The sequence below is a fragment of the Vanessa cardui genome, chromosome 7, assembly GCF_905220365.1.
Source record: "Vanessa cardui chromosome 7, ilVanCard2.1, whole genome shotgun sequence".
In the NCBI taxonomy this organism is placed as follows: domain Eukaryota; kingdom Metazoa; phylum Arthropoda; class Insecta; order Lepidoptera; family Nymphalidae; genus Vanessa; species Vanessa cardui.
Window position 1 is genome coordinate 9,136,843 of NC_061129.1, and position 17,073 is coordinate 9,153,915.

General features: G+C 33.0%; 1 protein-coding gene across 1 annotated transcript in view; it reads left to right on the top strand.

Moving 5' to 3' along the window:
• Positions 1 to 17,073, top strand: part of LOC124531176 (protein phosphatase PHLPP-like protein) — a 21,672-nt gene continuing 4,599 nt past the window's right edge. Inside the window, exons 1-3 of the mRNA XM_047105662.1 lie at positions 1 to 646; positions 1,412 to 1,602; positions 3,974 to 4,212. Of these exons, the coding sequence (XP_046961618.1) occupies positions 16 to 646; positions 1,412 to 1,602; positions 3,974 to 4,212 (1,061 nt within the window). The 5' untranslated portion in view covers positions 1 to 15. The remainder of the gene's footprint in view (positions 647 to 1,411; positions 1,603 to 3,973; positions 4,213 to 17,073) is intronic.

The following is a 17,073-nucleotide window of genomic DNA, read 5'->3' on the forward strand; positions in this document are numbered from 1 at the left end:
GACTGACCGAGCGACATGTTTCCCACCCCCACCACAGTCGACCCAATTGTAATGCAACAGCGTACTTCGTCCGGCGCACGGGCATTGCGCCGTCGGCCTCCGTGCCTTTCGTCCATCTGCCGCGCCATGGTCTGTGACGACGGCTTGCATGCCTCATCGCCTCCAGTGCCCCGTAAATCGCTTCGCAGACTCGCCTCCACGCGAGGTTTCAAACCGCGCTCCGACTTCACCTGGATACGCGTTTTCGACGGCCTCGAACCCTTCTCAGTCGATGCCTCCAGCAAACTGATAAAAGTTTCTCCCAACACTACAGTCGAAGATGTAAACAAGAAGCTCGGTTTCAATGAAGAGTTGACATTGTGGTTACAAATTGGCGGGGAAAATTCTCGACGGTTGGAATTAACGGAATTTCCATTACGGATTCAAGAGCAATTTCTAGCGAAAAGTGGTTGGACATCTGAAGCAAGACGTTTAAGGCTTGCAGTAGATCCGGAATTACGTCATTCCCTACGATGGTGTGCGGGGCCAGCCAGCCGGTCAGGTGGAGTACTTCGTTCAGGCACGGTTTATGTGCTGAAAGGACACGTATTTCCACAATGGAAACCGCGGGTTGCTCACATCATTGGGTCGCAGCTTCACACATACGGTATGTTTTTGTTTATGTAGACATTTTTAATTGACAAGAGTAGGGCTTAAACTATAATATAATTAAAAACTATATCACAAATAAGATAATATGGAAAACATATATATGGTAATATTTAACTTAAAATATTTTTATTATAAGTCTGATTGGGAACAGTAATCATCAGAACTGGACTAAACCCATCAGAGGCCGAAAGGGCGGCAAAGACTTCATTTAAGAAGTAGATGTAGTTTTACAAGCTTTTCAGCTTCATATTTTGTATGTATAAGTTTTATATTATTAGTTAAAATATTAAATTTACATTCGTATCAAGTAAACATAGAATATGGATGAGAAAAATCGGTTCCTTCCGGCCCCTAAGTCATAACTGCAATCAATATGCTGCTGTATTTCGAAGTTACATCATTTACATTTCGTCATTCAAGTGTACCTAGTCACAGGCAGTACAATAACATATTATTTGTTTACCATACAAAACGATTATAAAATAGAACCAACAATTAAAATAAACCAAATCATTGTTTGTTGTTATTCTACTCGTGAATATTCATTATCATTATCCAATGATGATTTTGTATCAAAACAAAGGCCAAAATATTGTTTGTTTATCTGAATGCTTATATAAAATATAATTTTCTGTAGGCAGCCTATGAAGATACTTATCTTAGTATTTAAATAAAATGAGTTTCTATTTGCATATACAACATCCATTAGAACAATAATTTTAAGCGCGTTGTTTATAATTGGTATTGATTGTTCTTTAAGGTGTATCATGGGATTCGCTAGAGCTAAGTGGAGGGAGCATCGAGCTCTGCCAACCGAAGGCACAGAGGCTGGTTCTTTGCGTGAAACCACGATGCTCAGGCAACAGCTTACTAGATTCTGGTCTAAACCATCTCTTTCTTGGATTCAACACAGTCTGGGAACGAAATATGTGGTTTTGCTGGTTAAAAGAGGTATGTTATTATTTAGAAATTATTTAGACCTTTTAATTATTTTATAACGTATTAATCTCGAGCCTAATTAAATATAGATAATAGAGCTAAACCACTTCAATAAATTTCCTTAAATATAACATTTTATTATCATAAATATGTATTAGTGTATCGTAGCGACATACACATACACACACATACATTATATATGTTGTAAGTATAAGGATTAGTGTGTAAATATTTATACATATGTTAGTTTATGTAAGTTTATGACTGCACCGCCTATCCCGATGGTTTTAAAAAATCTCTCTCAAATTGGGTTTTATGGAAAAGATGGCTAATAAGTTCGCCCATTGTACAACACTTGATACAAAATTTATTATTTGTGGATAATAAACTATATTTCATTGATTTATAATAGTATAACATTCTTATTATGAAATTAAAACGATAACTTATAGTAAATAAGTTAATTGTCACAACAATAATTGATTTCTGGGTTCCTTCAAAAATGTTATACCGAAACATCGAAAATAAACTATCAACTGAATTACGATTTGAATTCGACTTGTAGAATTTGAAGAGAGCTGTTTACTGGTATTAATGTTCATAATAATCTTCAAAGCATCGCCATAATAGTACATCACTGACATTTGAAATTACACTACTGTTTGAAATCTACGTAAACTTTAAACGGATTAGGATTCGATTCCGGTACACTTCGCAAACTAACGATCCATTCAGAACAGCGGCAAATTGTTAGAAATCTTTTCACTTAGATAACTTTTGACATTCCAATGTGTAATTCATATCGAGACTAGGGTTGCGTATTACTAATTTATATGAAAAATTAAAAATCTCATAAAAAAATTAATGAATTGTACAATAGCGTTCTTATTTTGTAGTTTCATATTAAACAGTGTTGTCATTTAATTTGTTCTTCATTCATGTATTACGTAAATACTATTGTAATCTCTTTAGTTCACTTTCACCTGTTATGTTTTATGTAATTATTATGAATGCGTTTATTACGGTCTTTATAATATATTTTTACCATTCTAATTTGATATGATAATGACCTCAGAACGAATTTCTCTACCATAAATATACAATATTTTCAGAAATATGTAGATATATAAATTGAATTAATTAGAAAATGCATGCACCGCCCTACGAATTGTCACGCTCCGAGTATCCTGAACGCCTAACGGGCGAGCATCTTTGTCAGTCAAAACCGCGGCGAGCAGAACTTTTGACGCGCTCTTTGACATTTAAAAACGTAACAAATTGTAATATCTAATATAACAACACCAAAAAAATAACCACGTAAATATTTCAAGATGAAAAAGTGACGTATCGTTTTTTAAAATTTAAGATTAGGTATATTGCCAAAGGCGATGTGCAAGGACACTTAAATGTCGTGTATCAAGTGAATACATTCGTGAGTGGAATACGGAATGATTTGCTAGAAATTGTTTCGTAGTCTTTAAACATACCATTGCTCGGGTTCGTCGGCCGCCGTGGTAACGATTTAAGTTCAAAACTCAATTTCAAAGTTAAAACTTTTAAGCTCAGAATCTGATTTAATTCATTGTCTGAGCAATAAATATTCACAACAAATAGCTGCTATAGGTTCGTTACTGACCGTTGTGTTCAAAAATATTATGAAAAAAAGTGCAGTGTTTACGTTTAATTAAACAGCTAGTCTAATTATTAATATTAGTAGATGAAGTTGTTGCAAAACTATCTGGAATGGTCGAACACAAAACGATGAAGTGTGATGAGCAGGAGATTGATAGCTTAGATGTATTTTCACAACAGACTGCTGATGATGTATTCTTGGACAGTTTAGAACCGACTACTTATAAAGAAATATGTGAAAACTCGGTACGTTTTCAAATATATATTTTACATTTGATTCCTACGCAAATCTTAGGTATTCAATTTAAATTATATAGTTATCTCTAAGGGAACTTTCGATATCTACGTGTAAATATAAATTAAAATCTATGCTATTCAAATTTTACTATTTAAAGAGATGCTTAAGATCTCATGCCTATCTTACTGCGCTGTAGTATGTTGGATATTATTATGTGAAATAACATCCGGAAAATTATGCAAGTTTCCTCACGATGTTTTCCTTTACGTAATATAAAATGAACACAAATTTAGTAGTTGACAATTCAGTTTTGTTTTCTAGATTTGAGATGCCATCTTTCAATATAAACCTTATAATTCCATACCAACCTACCTATTCACTCCATTGTGTCATCTGCGTTTTGTACCATAATGTACAGGGTTTTTTTAAACATTCTTAGTGTAATAATATCTATAGTAGATTGAAATAGATTAGCATTATGGATGACTTTATAAATTTTATCGATATCATCAGGGTACGCAAAGTTCACAACCGCCGAACGTCTTGGATCTAAGTGGAGGCGGTCGTTCCTGCCTGCCTACAGCCCTCGCGCAGCATGCATCCGATGGCTTTGCGGTACGGGTTCTGCGCATGCGCGGCAACGCTCTACCCGCGCTGCCACCGCAAACGAGCTCCCTGCAAGCCCTTACACATCTAGATATTACCGACAACAAGATCACTGAACTGCCGAAGGAAATATGTCAGCTGACACAGTAAGTACTTAATTTGTATGATTAAATCTTAACACCTAGTTTTGGTGTCTTTTAAATATACAATGTGATAATTATATGACCGTACCATCGTCGTACCATACCTCTTTAACTATTTTGTTAATACCGGGTAGCGTAGGCAAAGTAAAAATATTCTATTTTCAATTCTGAAAAATAATTATCTGTAAACATGTTTTCTGAAATATTATGTTAAAAGAGATAATTTGGCATGTTTCCCACTTTCATAACAAAACAACTATCCTACGCTTCAATAAAAATTTTACCTGACGAGTGCAATAAACTTTAAATACAAATAAATTTACGTAATTAACAAAAAAAACGAGTCAAATAATTTTATTCTATTAGAAAGCAATTTAATATAAAACGCACACAACGAAATACTTGAAAAGAAACTAAATAAGACTTTTACTTCCCCGTAGAAATAACGACTGTGAATTAATTCAGTTGTGTAGCCAATTCTAGCTTCATTTTTTCCTTGACTTAACTGCAACAAATTTTCTGCAAATTTCAATTATTTATAAGCAATTTTTCTGTTTACTTAATATTTTATACGTATGTAGGTAGCTACATATATAAAAGGCAATATCCGGTGGCTGGTGAAGCAGAGATGGCCCAATGGTTAGAACAAGTGTATCTTAAACGATTATTGCGGGTTCAAATGCAGGCAAGCACCACTGAATAAAAAATAATCGCGACTGCCTTTATAATTCATCTCGAACTCGGTGGTTAAGGAAAACATCGTGAGAAAATCTGCATGTGTCTAATTTCATAGAAATTCTGCACCATGTGTATTCCACCATCATTAGAACAGCGTGATAGAATATGTTCCAAACCTTCTCTCAAAAATTAATCTCAAACAGATATCCATAGATTATTTTATATAAAGATCTAATATTATCTTCTTTGAACATTCTTAAAGAGTTTCACTCGCAGTGAAATTTTATTAATTTAATTTTAAGTGAAATTACATTTAATTTAGGACTTAAATGACTTAAGAATTACTTTATGTTTGCGTTATGTTTTATACTTTATAGTTTAGTTAATCCTGTTCGATTGGAATTTATTGACAACATACCGCATAGGTACTTTACACCCCTGTTCCCTGTAATTTTGAGGAAGTGTGTCACACTTCATAGATCTTACATAGATTTATTAGGCGACAACGCAAACATTTGCGCGTATTGATGGAGTAAGGGAATCTTAATAATAATAATCTGCAGCAATAAGCCAAATATTATCTTATTATCTTATTACTTTATATCTTAATGTATATAAAAAATATACTTTTAATAAATAGGAATTAGGAGGAGAATTATTTCTATTATCCCTAAATATTTTTTAAGCAAAGTGGAGATAATTTATTTTATATGAGTTACGTATAAACTTATACGCTAACGATTGCCGAAAATAAAATAATCAATGTAACTTAAATATATCCAAGAAAAAAAATCGATGTAAACACTTCTGAGTACTTTCTTCAAGAATTAGTTATATTCCTATTCACTATTTCTTACATCAAACAATTCAAATTATTTATAGGGTATGAGATTATTGCACAAAAGCAAACGGTTTTGTACCTTCGTCAAAATAATTTATTTTTATTTGATTTAAAGCAATCGTGTCACAAGACCTATCGAGTTAAATATATTATTTTATGAATAAACACAAACAGCCAGCAATTAAACTAACTCAGAGTAATTAGTAAGATAGCGTTTAGATATTTCGATGTAAAAAAAATCTCCGTTCCACGCTTACAGCGTCACCAGGTCTAAGAAGATATCTTGTAATATATTTGACTTATTCATTCTTAAATCCGGATTAATATACAAATATTTGATAATATTTATCCTAACAAACTAGCAAAAAGTTGTTAAATAGTTTTTTTTTATAAGGTTGGCGGATAACCTATGAGCCACCTGGTAATAAGTGGTCACCATCACCCATAGACAATGACGCTGTAAGAAATATTAACTATTCCTTAAATCGTCAATGTGCCACCAACCTTGGGAACTAAGATGCAATATACCTTGTGCCTGTAGTTACACTGGCTCACTCACCCTTCAAACCGGAACACAACAATAATGCGTACTGTTGTTAAGCGGTAGAGTATCTGATGATTGGGTTGTAACTACCCAGGCGGGTTTGCACAAAGCCCTACCACCAAGTAGTATAGTAATATAGTATAGTACTTTGATCTCACGTCGTTATTAATTGTGGACAACTGATCACGGTTCAGCGATTTGGTCGTAGAAAGGCGACAGACAGACAGAGTTACTTTTACATTTATAATGTTAATGTAGATTGATATGAGGCAAGAATAGTTATGATACCAAAACCTTTGAAAAATGACAGTAAGTAGTCTAACCAAACAATAATAATGCACCAGTCTTAACTAGTACTATAACCAGTATGTTCCAGTCTAAACTAGTAATATAAATATTTTTATTAACATTAAAGTCTCTATTTTTTAATGGAATATGTACTAGCGGGTTTCCTTCAGGCCAAAGTGACATGTATGCTATTTTTTTGTAATGATATCTATACATATAATAAAATTGGAGTGTCTTAAATTATGTATACACGGTACATATACCAAAAAGTCTTTTTTACAATTTTTGTCGATTTGACTGTCTGTTTTTTCCGGCTAATCTCTGGAAAGGTTGGACCGATTTTGACGGGACTTTCAGATTGCTGATATAATAAGGAGTAACTTAGGCTACAAGTTTTTTTTTTTGTTACATTCAAACGCGTACAAGGTCGCGGGTGCAGCTAGTATAAAATATAACTTAGATATTGAAAACCGATACATACATGAGTATGATTCACTACTTCTTATAGATATTTATTTAAATTTGAACAACAATTCGACTACGCCAGATCACTGTATGTACATTTTCCATTACGGGTCTATTTCTTAACGCTCCGCTGACGGACCGTGGCGCTCTGCATCTCAGTATCAAACATAAGTTGCTTTTGCTTAGAGAAATATGGCGCGGTAAATATTGGAATATGCTTTTTGTTATGTCTAATATTCACTGTGCATGAATACATGAGATCTGATCTTATAGACGTAATTTAATGTTGAGATTTAATATCTTTATGAATGAACACGATTGGTAAGAATAACAAATAAACTTACTTATAGAACAATAAAATCTGTGTTGTAATTAATACCTACTTACTTTTTAATCATTAACTGTTCCTCGCGACTCCGTTCTCATTTTTTTATAAAGACCGAATTTTAATGCCCAAGTAAGTCATTGTCCTTAATGTCAAATGTCATTAAGCTCGGTTCAGTCCTTTGTCATGATAGAGCAACAAATAGATAAACAGAGTTACTTTCGAATTTATAATATCATTCTTTATATATATAAAGAATGATATTAGACTATATAGTCTTAATCAATTTTAATTCGTAATTTTACGATTTAGTAATGAGTATTTTGTTGCGTCACTATGTGATGGCGGGAATTGCAGTCTACTACATACAAACATTTCGAGCATACTCCGATAGCAAATCATAGAAGTTACGCCAATATTTCTTAGTTCAAATATAATGTGGTTGAAAGATTAATTTAATTACCTTCTCTATGGATTTTTTTTTATCGTCCGCCAACCTATGTTGGCGGACGAGCATGTGGTAAGGGGTCACCATCACCCATAGACAATGACGCTGTAAGAAATATTGACTATTCCTTACATTGTCAATGCGCCAACAACCTTGGGAACTAAGATGTTATGTCCCTTGTGCCTGTAGTTACACTGGCTCACTCACCCTTCAAACCGGAACACAACAATACTGAGTACTGTTATTTGGCGGTAGAATAACTGGTGAGTGGGTGGTACCTACCCAGACGGGCTTGCACAAAGCCCTTCCACCAAGTATGGTGTCATTTCCATTTTAATTGATGGAGCAGAATTAAACAAACTTTATATTTACACAATATAAGTATTTTTTATTCTGTAGCCCTCTTCTGATTGAAATAGGCATTAGTGGTGTTTGAGTGCTTACTTTGATATAATTTTACAATTTGTTAATAAATTTAGTTTATTTTCATATTTTTTCATTGACTCATTTAAATCTTGCGTTACATATTTAAGTCAAAGAATATTATTTTATAATATTTTACTTACTAATTGTCATAAGTTTTATCTTTCATTTGAAATCAAAGTTCAAAAGGTAATCACAGCATTTATAAACGCATATGTATGTCAGTGAGAAAAAAACTTGTGTCATTATTATATCTATTAAGCTAACAGTTATAAGATGGTAAGTGGGTATGTTTCCGTTGTGTGCCAATTTTAAGCGAGTGCACGTTATACGAGCGCTGACTGGGCGCGCCACAGACTATAGAGATGATTAGAAATGAAATCTAACAAATATGTTCTTGATAGGAATTAGTTAATAAAGGCAGTACCTATTAAATGTATCAATGCAATTATCGTAATATCTAAGATGATAAACAAGGCTTGGTGTGTTAATTTTGTTAACTGTTGTACAATTTAGTAAATGTGAATCTGTTTTATTTAAAAATAGATTTAAAACCATCCTCTATATAATTTTTTTAAATGTTTTCAATCTTATTTTACACTAGCTAGGCCCGCGACTCTGTACGTTGAGTTACTCCTTATTATATCAGTTATGTACTAGTGAAAGTTCCGTCAAAATAGGTCCAGCCGTTCCAGAGATTAGCCGGAATAAACAGACAGATAGACAGACACACAAAAATTGTAAAAATTGTTACAATTTTTGTCTATTATGTATGCATTGGGCAAAGGGCTATTTTAATAATACAAACAGACACTCTAATTTTGTTGTCTTAAATTTTCGCGATTATTACACATTTAAATAAAACTAATGATAACGGATGAATCGCGTATATTAATTATTTTTAAACATCCCGACGTTTCGAGCACTTTGCAGTGTTCGTGGTCACGGGTAGACTAAGATGACATTTGTCTATTTGAAGAACAAAGGAAATATTATTAACAACTACCGCCAACGATTTCTCAATTGATATCTTGAGTAACGTTCCGGTTGCACGCAGAAGGCACTAACTGTATCTTTAGGTCTTGCAGTCTGTTGGATTTGGGATTTTAAATTTTTAATAAGTGGATCCCAGGTGTTAGAAAGTCTCCAACCATCTTCTCTATTGAAGTTCGGATGTTTTTGAATTTCAATAGCCTCGCGTATCATTCTAGGAATGAATCTGTGTTCTCTAGCGAGGATCTGTGGTTTATCAAATCGGATAAAATGGTTAGGTTTATCCAGAGCATGTTCACAGACTGCAGACTTTGAAGAACGCCTATTTTTGACATCTCCTATATGTTCCTTGACCCTGGTACCGATGCTTCTCTTTGTTTGGCCTATGTAAGATAAACCACACTCACATTCGAGTTTATATACTCCTGCAGTTTGCAAAGGGATATTACTTTTGATAGGTCTCAAGAACTGGCTCACTTTCTTATGAGGCTTGTAAACGGTTTTAATCGAAGCTCGCTTCAAGATGTTGCCAATCCTGTCTGTAACTCCTTTCACATATGGTAGAAATGCAGGTTGTCGCTCAACTGTGGGTGGCTTGATACGGCTTCTGCGATGCTGGCGAGGCACGGGCAGCTTGTTCTGATGGAGTGCAAGCTTGACCTGACGTAGCTCGTCCTCTAGGTGTTCAGCATCGCAGAGATGGTGGGCTCTCTGAAACAAAGATTTGCCAACGGTAGCTAACTGACTAGGGTGGTGGTGCGAGTCACCATTGAGGTATTTGTTGGTGTGTGTGGGTTTCCTATAAACTGTGTGACTTAATGTATTATCAGGATTCTTGATAATAAGGATATCAAGGAAAGCTAAAGAATTATTTGCCTCTAATTCCATAGTAAATTGAATGTTTTTATTTATAGAATTAAGATGTACTAAAAATGCAGATGTCAGATCACTAGGTAATATTGTGAAAGTGTCATCTACGTACCGTTTATAAAACCTAGGTGTTATTGGTCCGGAGCGAAGAGCCCTCTCCTCCAGGTCTTCCATGAATAAATCGGCGACCACGGGGGATACTGGAGAACCCATGGCTACCCCGTCAACTTGTACATAGAATTCATCATTCCACAATAAATAACCTGATGTGAGGCAGTGATGTAACAGCTCTGCATATTCAATAGGCATGTTGTGTGTCTGTAGCTTCCTCTTAACTGCAGGAGTATATAAACTCGAATGTGAGTGTGGTTTATCTTACATAGGCCAAACAAAGAGAAGCATCGGTACCAGGGTCAAGGAACATATAGGAGATGTCAAAAATAGGCGTTCTTCAAAGTCTGCAGTCTGTGAACATGCTCTGGATAAACCTAACCATTTTATCCGATTTGATAAACCACAGATCCTCGCTAGAGAACACAGATTCATTCCTAGAATGATACGCGAGGCTATTGAAATTCAAAAACATCCGAACTTCAATAGAGAAGATGGTTGGAGACTTTCTAACACCTGGGATCCACTTATTAAAAATTTAAAATCCCAAATCCAACAGACTGCAAGACCTAAAGATACAGTTAGTGCCTTCTGCGTGCAACCGGAACGTTACTCAAGATATCAATTGAGAAATCGTTGGCGGTAGTTGTTAATAATATTTCCTTTGTTCTTCAAATAGACAAATGTCATCTTAGTCTACCCGTGACCACGAACACTGCAAAGTGCTCGAAACGTCGGGATGTTTAAAAATAATTAATATACGCGATTCATCCGTTATCATTAGTTTCACTCTAATTTTATTATATGTTTAGAAGATAATAATAAATAATTAAAATAGAATACTAGAAATTTTGAACATAAATTCTGTTTTTAATGTTATAACAATATTAACGGTCGTCAATATGTTCGCTATGAACTGTATAAACAAACAAAAGGTTAGCGTGATTTTATTCTCACTTTTTTATGCAAGTTTTGAAGTTGAAATAATAGAAACATTACCTTTTCATAATTAAACAATTACTTACGGTTATTTTACTTCTTTCAAGTTAAATTAAATAAATATTAAATAATATTTAATATACCTATGGCATTTGTAGTAGTTCTTTGTTCTTTGGGCATATCTACATCGACGCGTCGAAGCATGCCGCTTACGTTCACTTTACGCGCAACCCCTATTAACTAACGGCCTTGTTTATATATTTATCAAATAAACGTGTATCGTATTGCGTGATAAAAATGAAAACTTCGATGATTGATAACTACTAGTTCATAATTAGTTATGATACTTCTTTTTACGATCGATAATATTAGTTTAGTTTTGCAAGTTGTAAGGTAAGCGTTGTTTAAATCATTGTTACTTGTGTTATTTAATGTAGTATTATAGGACTTTGTATGAGTTTAGTTTATGGAATTAATGAATTACAAAATATATCAATTGATAATGTGATTTTGATTTCTTTTTGCGTTTAGAAAGACATTTCAGCGATTGACTTCATTTACGGTCTCTTCAAAATTTGTAAGTAAAATATTTTAGTCGCTGCGTCTCCTACTTTTTTTAATCTATGGTAGTACATCTAGGCAGTAAAGCGTAAAAATTATTTCACTGATAAAAGGTGTCCCATCAGTACCTTAATTTTAATATAAAGACTGCCCGCTGAGAGACGTTCTGACGTCTGTCAGCTGATCAGAACTCATGTTACACTTGTAACAACTTAATATGGATATAAAGGATTGTCAGTTTATTTATTTTACAGTAAATTAGACCATTAATTGTAAGTGCACATTATGTTATTATTTATTAAGACAAAGAAACGATATAGGTACATATTTTTATCGAAATTCTTCGTTATTTCAAAACTACTTTAACATCCGTTCGTAAACGAATTCTCTCAGCAAACGGACATTGCTTAACATAATTTTCATTTTCATTATCAAATTTAAAATTCAATGCTGTTGTTCTTATATTTGCTGCCTCTTTGGTCTCGGGGCTCCTGAGCCGAATTCAGAGCGAGTTGGGTTCAAGTCGGGCCGATAAAAGGTTACTGGTATTTTTTATTGAAATCTCTGTAGCATCTATAAGTCTAAAAATTTTAGTTGTTGAATGCCATGCCTCGGAAAGCATGCACAGCCATTACTCATGCACTTGAACTCTATCCAGTAGAGTTGTATATGCTATTCCCTGGATTTATCATTGGCTTATTTGGTTGGTTTATTATAACATTAGCCGTCGTGGCGAAAATCGTTTAAGACGATATCAATCATCAGCTTATATTTCTCTGGCTAATTGACCCTATGTAACAAAGGGAATAAACGACGTTTGGCACGACCATGCTTAAAATAATAATAAGAAATCATTGTTTCTTCAGAATGCAAATTTCTTCAACATACCTAATGTTGGGCTTCGTAGCTAAATTCCTAATTAACAATAAATAATTTGATGTTATCACACATCAGCCGTGAATCGCGTATGGCTTCGGAGGGAATTATTTTGTATCTACCGTTTCCGCTCATTCTTTAGTTCCGTGAATAATTAAGTGCGTGCTGATCAGATAAGTTGCTGCATTCGCGATTCTAGAAACAACTTTTTCTTATAAGTTTTTATGTTACTTCATATTTAAACTACACACTCTGAAGTATGCATAAATGCAATGACAAAAAATAAGAAAATTACTAAATAAGAGATAAATTACAAAAATATGATATAATCATACAGTGACCATTGTATATTAAAATACGGGATGATTATTATTATTATTATTATACTGTCTACAGTATTTATATTACTATATATTCAGCTTCGAAAAGTTAGTGTCGAGTCACAGTTGAAATTTTTTAAGGTGTAAAAATGGTTAATAATTCTTAAAATGATTGTCTTTATGAGCGATGATGACCACATACCAGAAGCATATTTACTCGCAAATTTACTCGTCTATAGTACGATTAATTAAGAAGAAAAATATTTGCTTTGTACAAACAGTTTGCAATATTTAATGCGGTCTATGGCCAATGATCCACTCGTTGAGGTCACCTGTGACCTTCGCCTGGAGCCTGCAATCTTCCATAATAAGCCTGCTTAACTATTCATATGATATATAATAACTATAACTTAACGGATATAATAAAAAAAGACTGGTTTACACTTGTGTAATACGAGTAATGTCTTTAGGAGTAAAACATTTATGAAAATAAAATGGATAATTGTATCCCCATATTGCTATTAAAAACATACCCACAAGAACAAAGGAAGTTCTGACGAAAGAGGAAATCGAGAGTGAAAAGCTGAACGATTGCATAGATTTTTTAGTAGATAAGAAATACAATAATGCGTGTGTATTGTAACATCGGTGGAGTCCATTTCGTCTAGGTGGTATTGCCAAACAGTGATCGGTAACACAGACACAAGACATGGTACGACAAGACAGTCGCACTAATTAACATAACATTAAGAAAATTTAAGAATAAATAACTTATTCAAAATGAAAATTAATTTTTTAATTTTTTCGTTTGCTTAAATTCAAGACAGATTACATAAGTATAGTTATACCCAAACAAAAAATATATACACGATGTAAGTAATTAACTATTTGAATAATCATTGTAGCTGTAACTAGTGTTAGAATGTCTTGTGTCTGCTGTGCTCGAAAGACATTCGGCGGGGCGCGAATCTACTATGGTCAGTAAGAATTTATTCTTTGTAATGGTCATACGTACCGTACTCGGACAAAAACACGCGGTCATTTTTTCGTAATAATGTGCTTTATTGATATAATCATGGCTCACTAAAATTTGGATCTGTTTTATGAAATTGTAATGGTGACTTTAAACCCGGGTAAGTTGTATCGCAAATGCCATTTAATATTATCAATTTTATACTAGCGCTTGAATGGATACAATAAAAGAAAATATCTACATGATTTATTTCATGATTTGAATGAAAATTTTAAGCACTTTAGGCCTACGTGACTACATGATGTAGTTTTAGAAAGAAATTTTATTATTTTAGATTGTATTTCTTTAACTTAGAAAATTTATAGTCAGTCACGCTACGTGGTCTTGTGGGCCAAAAATTTACGTACGTAACCTCACTAAAACAAAGCTTAAAAAATATTTTATTTATGATTAATAAAAAAACGTATGTTGCTATTATTGAATTAATAGTAATACAGTTTTAGTTCGGCTTTAAATCAATTTAATTACCAAATTTTAGGGCCGCGCTTTTAACGCCTAATTTAAAATTATATAGCCGTGTCCTTCATTGTATTATATATTGATGGGAATTTCAGGCGGATCAGATAATATACGAGTAATATATTAATCACAATTAAAAGAGTATTTTTACTGTTGTCTAAGAGAATTAATTTGTCATTTTTAGAAGAAAGTTTTTCTCGATACTGTTATAACATTGAAGATGCCTGTTTTATTTTCTTTGTTTTACTAATTCTATTAGAAATCTATATAAATTTTCAAAGTGGATAGATTTCAAAGATTTTATTATATATCACATAGGTATATATTATTATTTTTTTAATAATATTAATTACACTTCATAATAACATTTTTACTTTCATGAATCTTACGTAAAAAGTTATGTTATGGATTGATAATAGAAAACTCTATTTGTAGCTTATTGTGTAATAAATAATAACTTTATTTAACTTATTTTTTAAGTAAATTGATAGAAAATATTCACTTTTAAAGTAAAGCAACAATGAACACATATAATTACTGTACGATGCGGTAGTTTCGCAAGATTTGTATAAAGGAAAGATTTTTTTTACATTATTTAACGGCAGAATCATCCGGACATGTGCAAATAAAATACTTTTGTTTAATTATTGTAGTACCCTACAATTCAAGTTATATAAAAAATAACATAATTATGTACCAAATTAATAATAATAATGGAATAGCGTCTAATAAGATCCAAACCTTTTTCTCAAAAGGAGAAGGTAGCCTTAGTCCAGCTAATAATTTACTTTTTTTACTCTTGTGATGTTTTCATTCCCAAAAACCTTTAATTTTTAAACGTTGATTTTACTTGTGCAAATATTTTCTTTCTATTAGAACGTAAAGCTACTATGAATAATATCCAAAGTACAATTTTCCAGTCAGGTCGACACAAAGTTAAGCTCATAATATTTGCGCGTTTAAAGGAGCATATTTTTTTGTGCTACCGTCTTCTTAGTATATACTGTTGATGCTAATTGATAAAAAATCCTGATATGTTAAACAGTTAATTACCTACTAGTTAATATGCATACCTTCCAATTTTTTTTTGTTGTTTTATAAATATAATACATATTATATTACGGATTTTGTTTCTCCCTTTGTAAAGGGTTTTATATCCCCAAATAATTTGTCAAAGTTATAAAGCTGAGTATTTAACAATTCCTTAAAATTATTATTGTTGCTCTTGAAGGTAATCTATAATCGAATCGAATATTTTCCAAATCACGTATGACTGAATGATTAGAGAGTGTATTCGGGCTTGCTTACAAACTTAAACACTAATCTTGCACACGTGACTGATTTTTGAGGATATCCTGCTCATGATACTGTCACCATCATATGTACCGTACGGTGTAAGAAAAGGTTCGTCACCTTAAGTTCTATTTTCTTGTGCTCAGTATGAGCGGTAATCTGCTCTACCGATCGAGAATTACATTGCGTCGCAATGATTTGATGTTTAGGTTCAAAAAGTACTAAGCGTTTAAGACTTGATAAAGAAATGAATTTGAAAACTGACGTTCTTCTGACGGACTGACGGTTTTCTTACTCTGACTGTACCGTATAAACTTTGACAATAAAATGGTAGGTTTGTCTGTACATTTCAATTACGGGGTGATTAGTTTATTATGTATGTAGTATGTATTATGTAATAATTATTCTTTCTTTTCTTTCGATGATGTCAGAGTCACAGAAACATGGAATTCAATGTTTAACTAACTATACGTAAACCTGATAGTCTTTATACGGAAAACATACGATATGATTTTATGACATAAAACTCAAGACAATTAAAATAGAAATTTATTATAATAGACAAATAATTTCTGCATAAGTCTCGAGAAAAGATACTTTCGCTATAATTATATAAAAATATATATATAATCAAAATGCACGGTAATACACAAAATGGACGCAAAAGTGAAACTCGTCTGTATGCATAAATCCTGAGATTTTTTTACAGTAATTAATTAATACAATTATTATGCGTTTAAGTTTCATGAATTCTTTGTAACTAGAAAAAAAATGTATTTATAAATACTCGTACGTCGAGTAATAAATATTTATAGTATAATCAATTTTTTGTTCTTTCAGCCTTAATTTGTTCGTAACATCGAATTGAACAATAACAAAAAATACACTGTTCATTGAGGCGAAAACGTGTGAAACAAGCTACCAAATTAAGTAGAGTTTCTCGCAACACATATGTCTAATCAAAAAATTATATACGACAGTATTTGTTTTCTAATGGTGTGCTACAGATTAAAGCAACAAGCTGAAGCAACTTTAGCAATGAATCTATTGAAGATTTCTTTTTTTTATGGTATAGGTTGGCGGAAGAGCATATGGGCCACCTGATGGTAAGAGGTCACCATCACCCACAGACAATGACGATGTAAGAAATATTAACTATTCCTTGCCACCAACCTTGTGAACTAAGATGTTATGTCCCTTGTGCCTGTAGTTACACTGGCTCACTCACCCTTCAAACCGGAACATAACGATACTAAGTACTGCTATTTGGCGGTAGAATTACTGATGAGTGGGTGGTACCTACCCAGACGGGCATGCACATAGCCCTACCACCAAGTATTTCAGCGCTCCCTTAATAATCAAAATTACTGTATATACAAGAGTGCAAATATATCTGT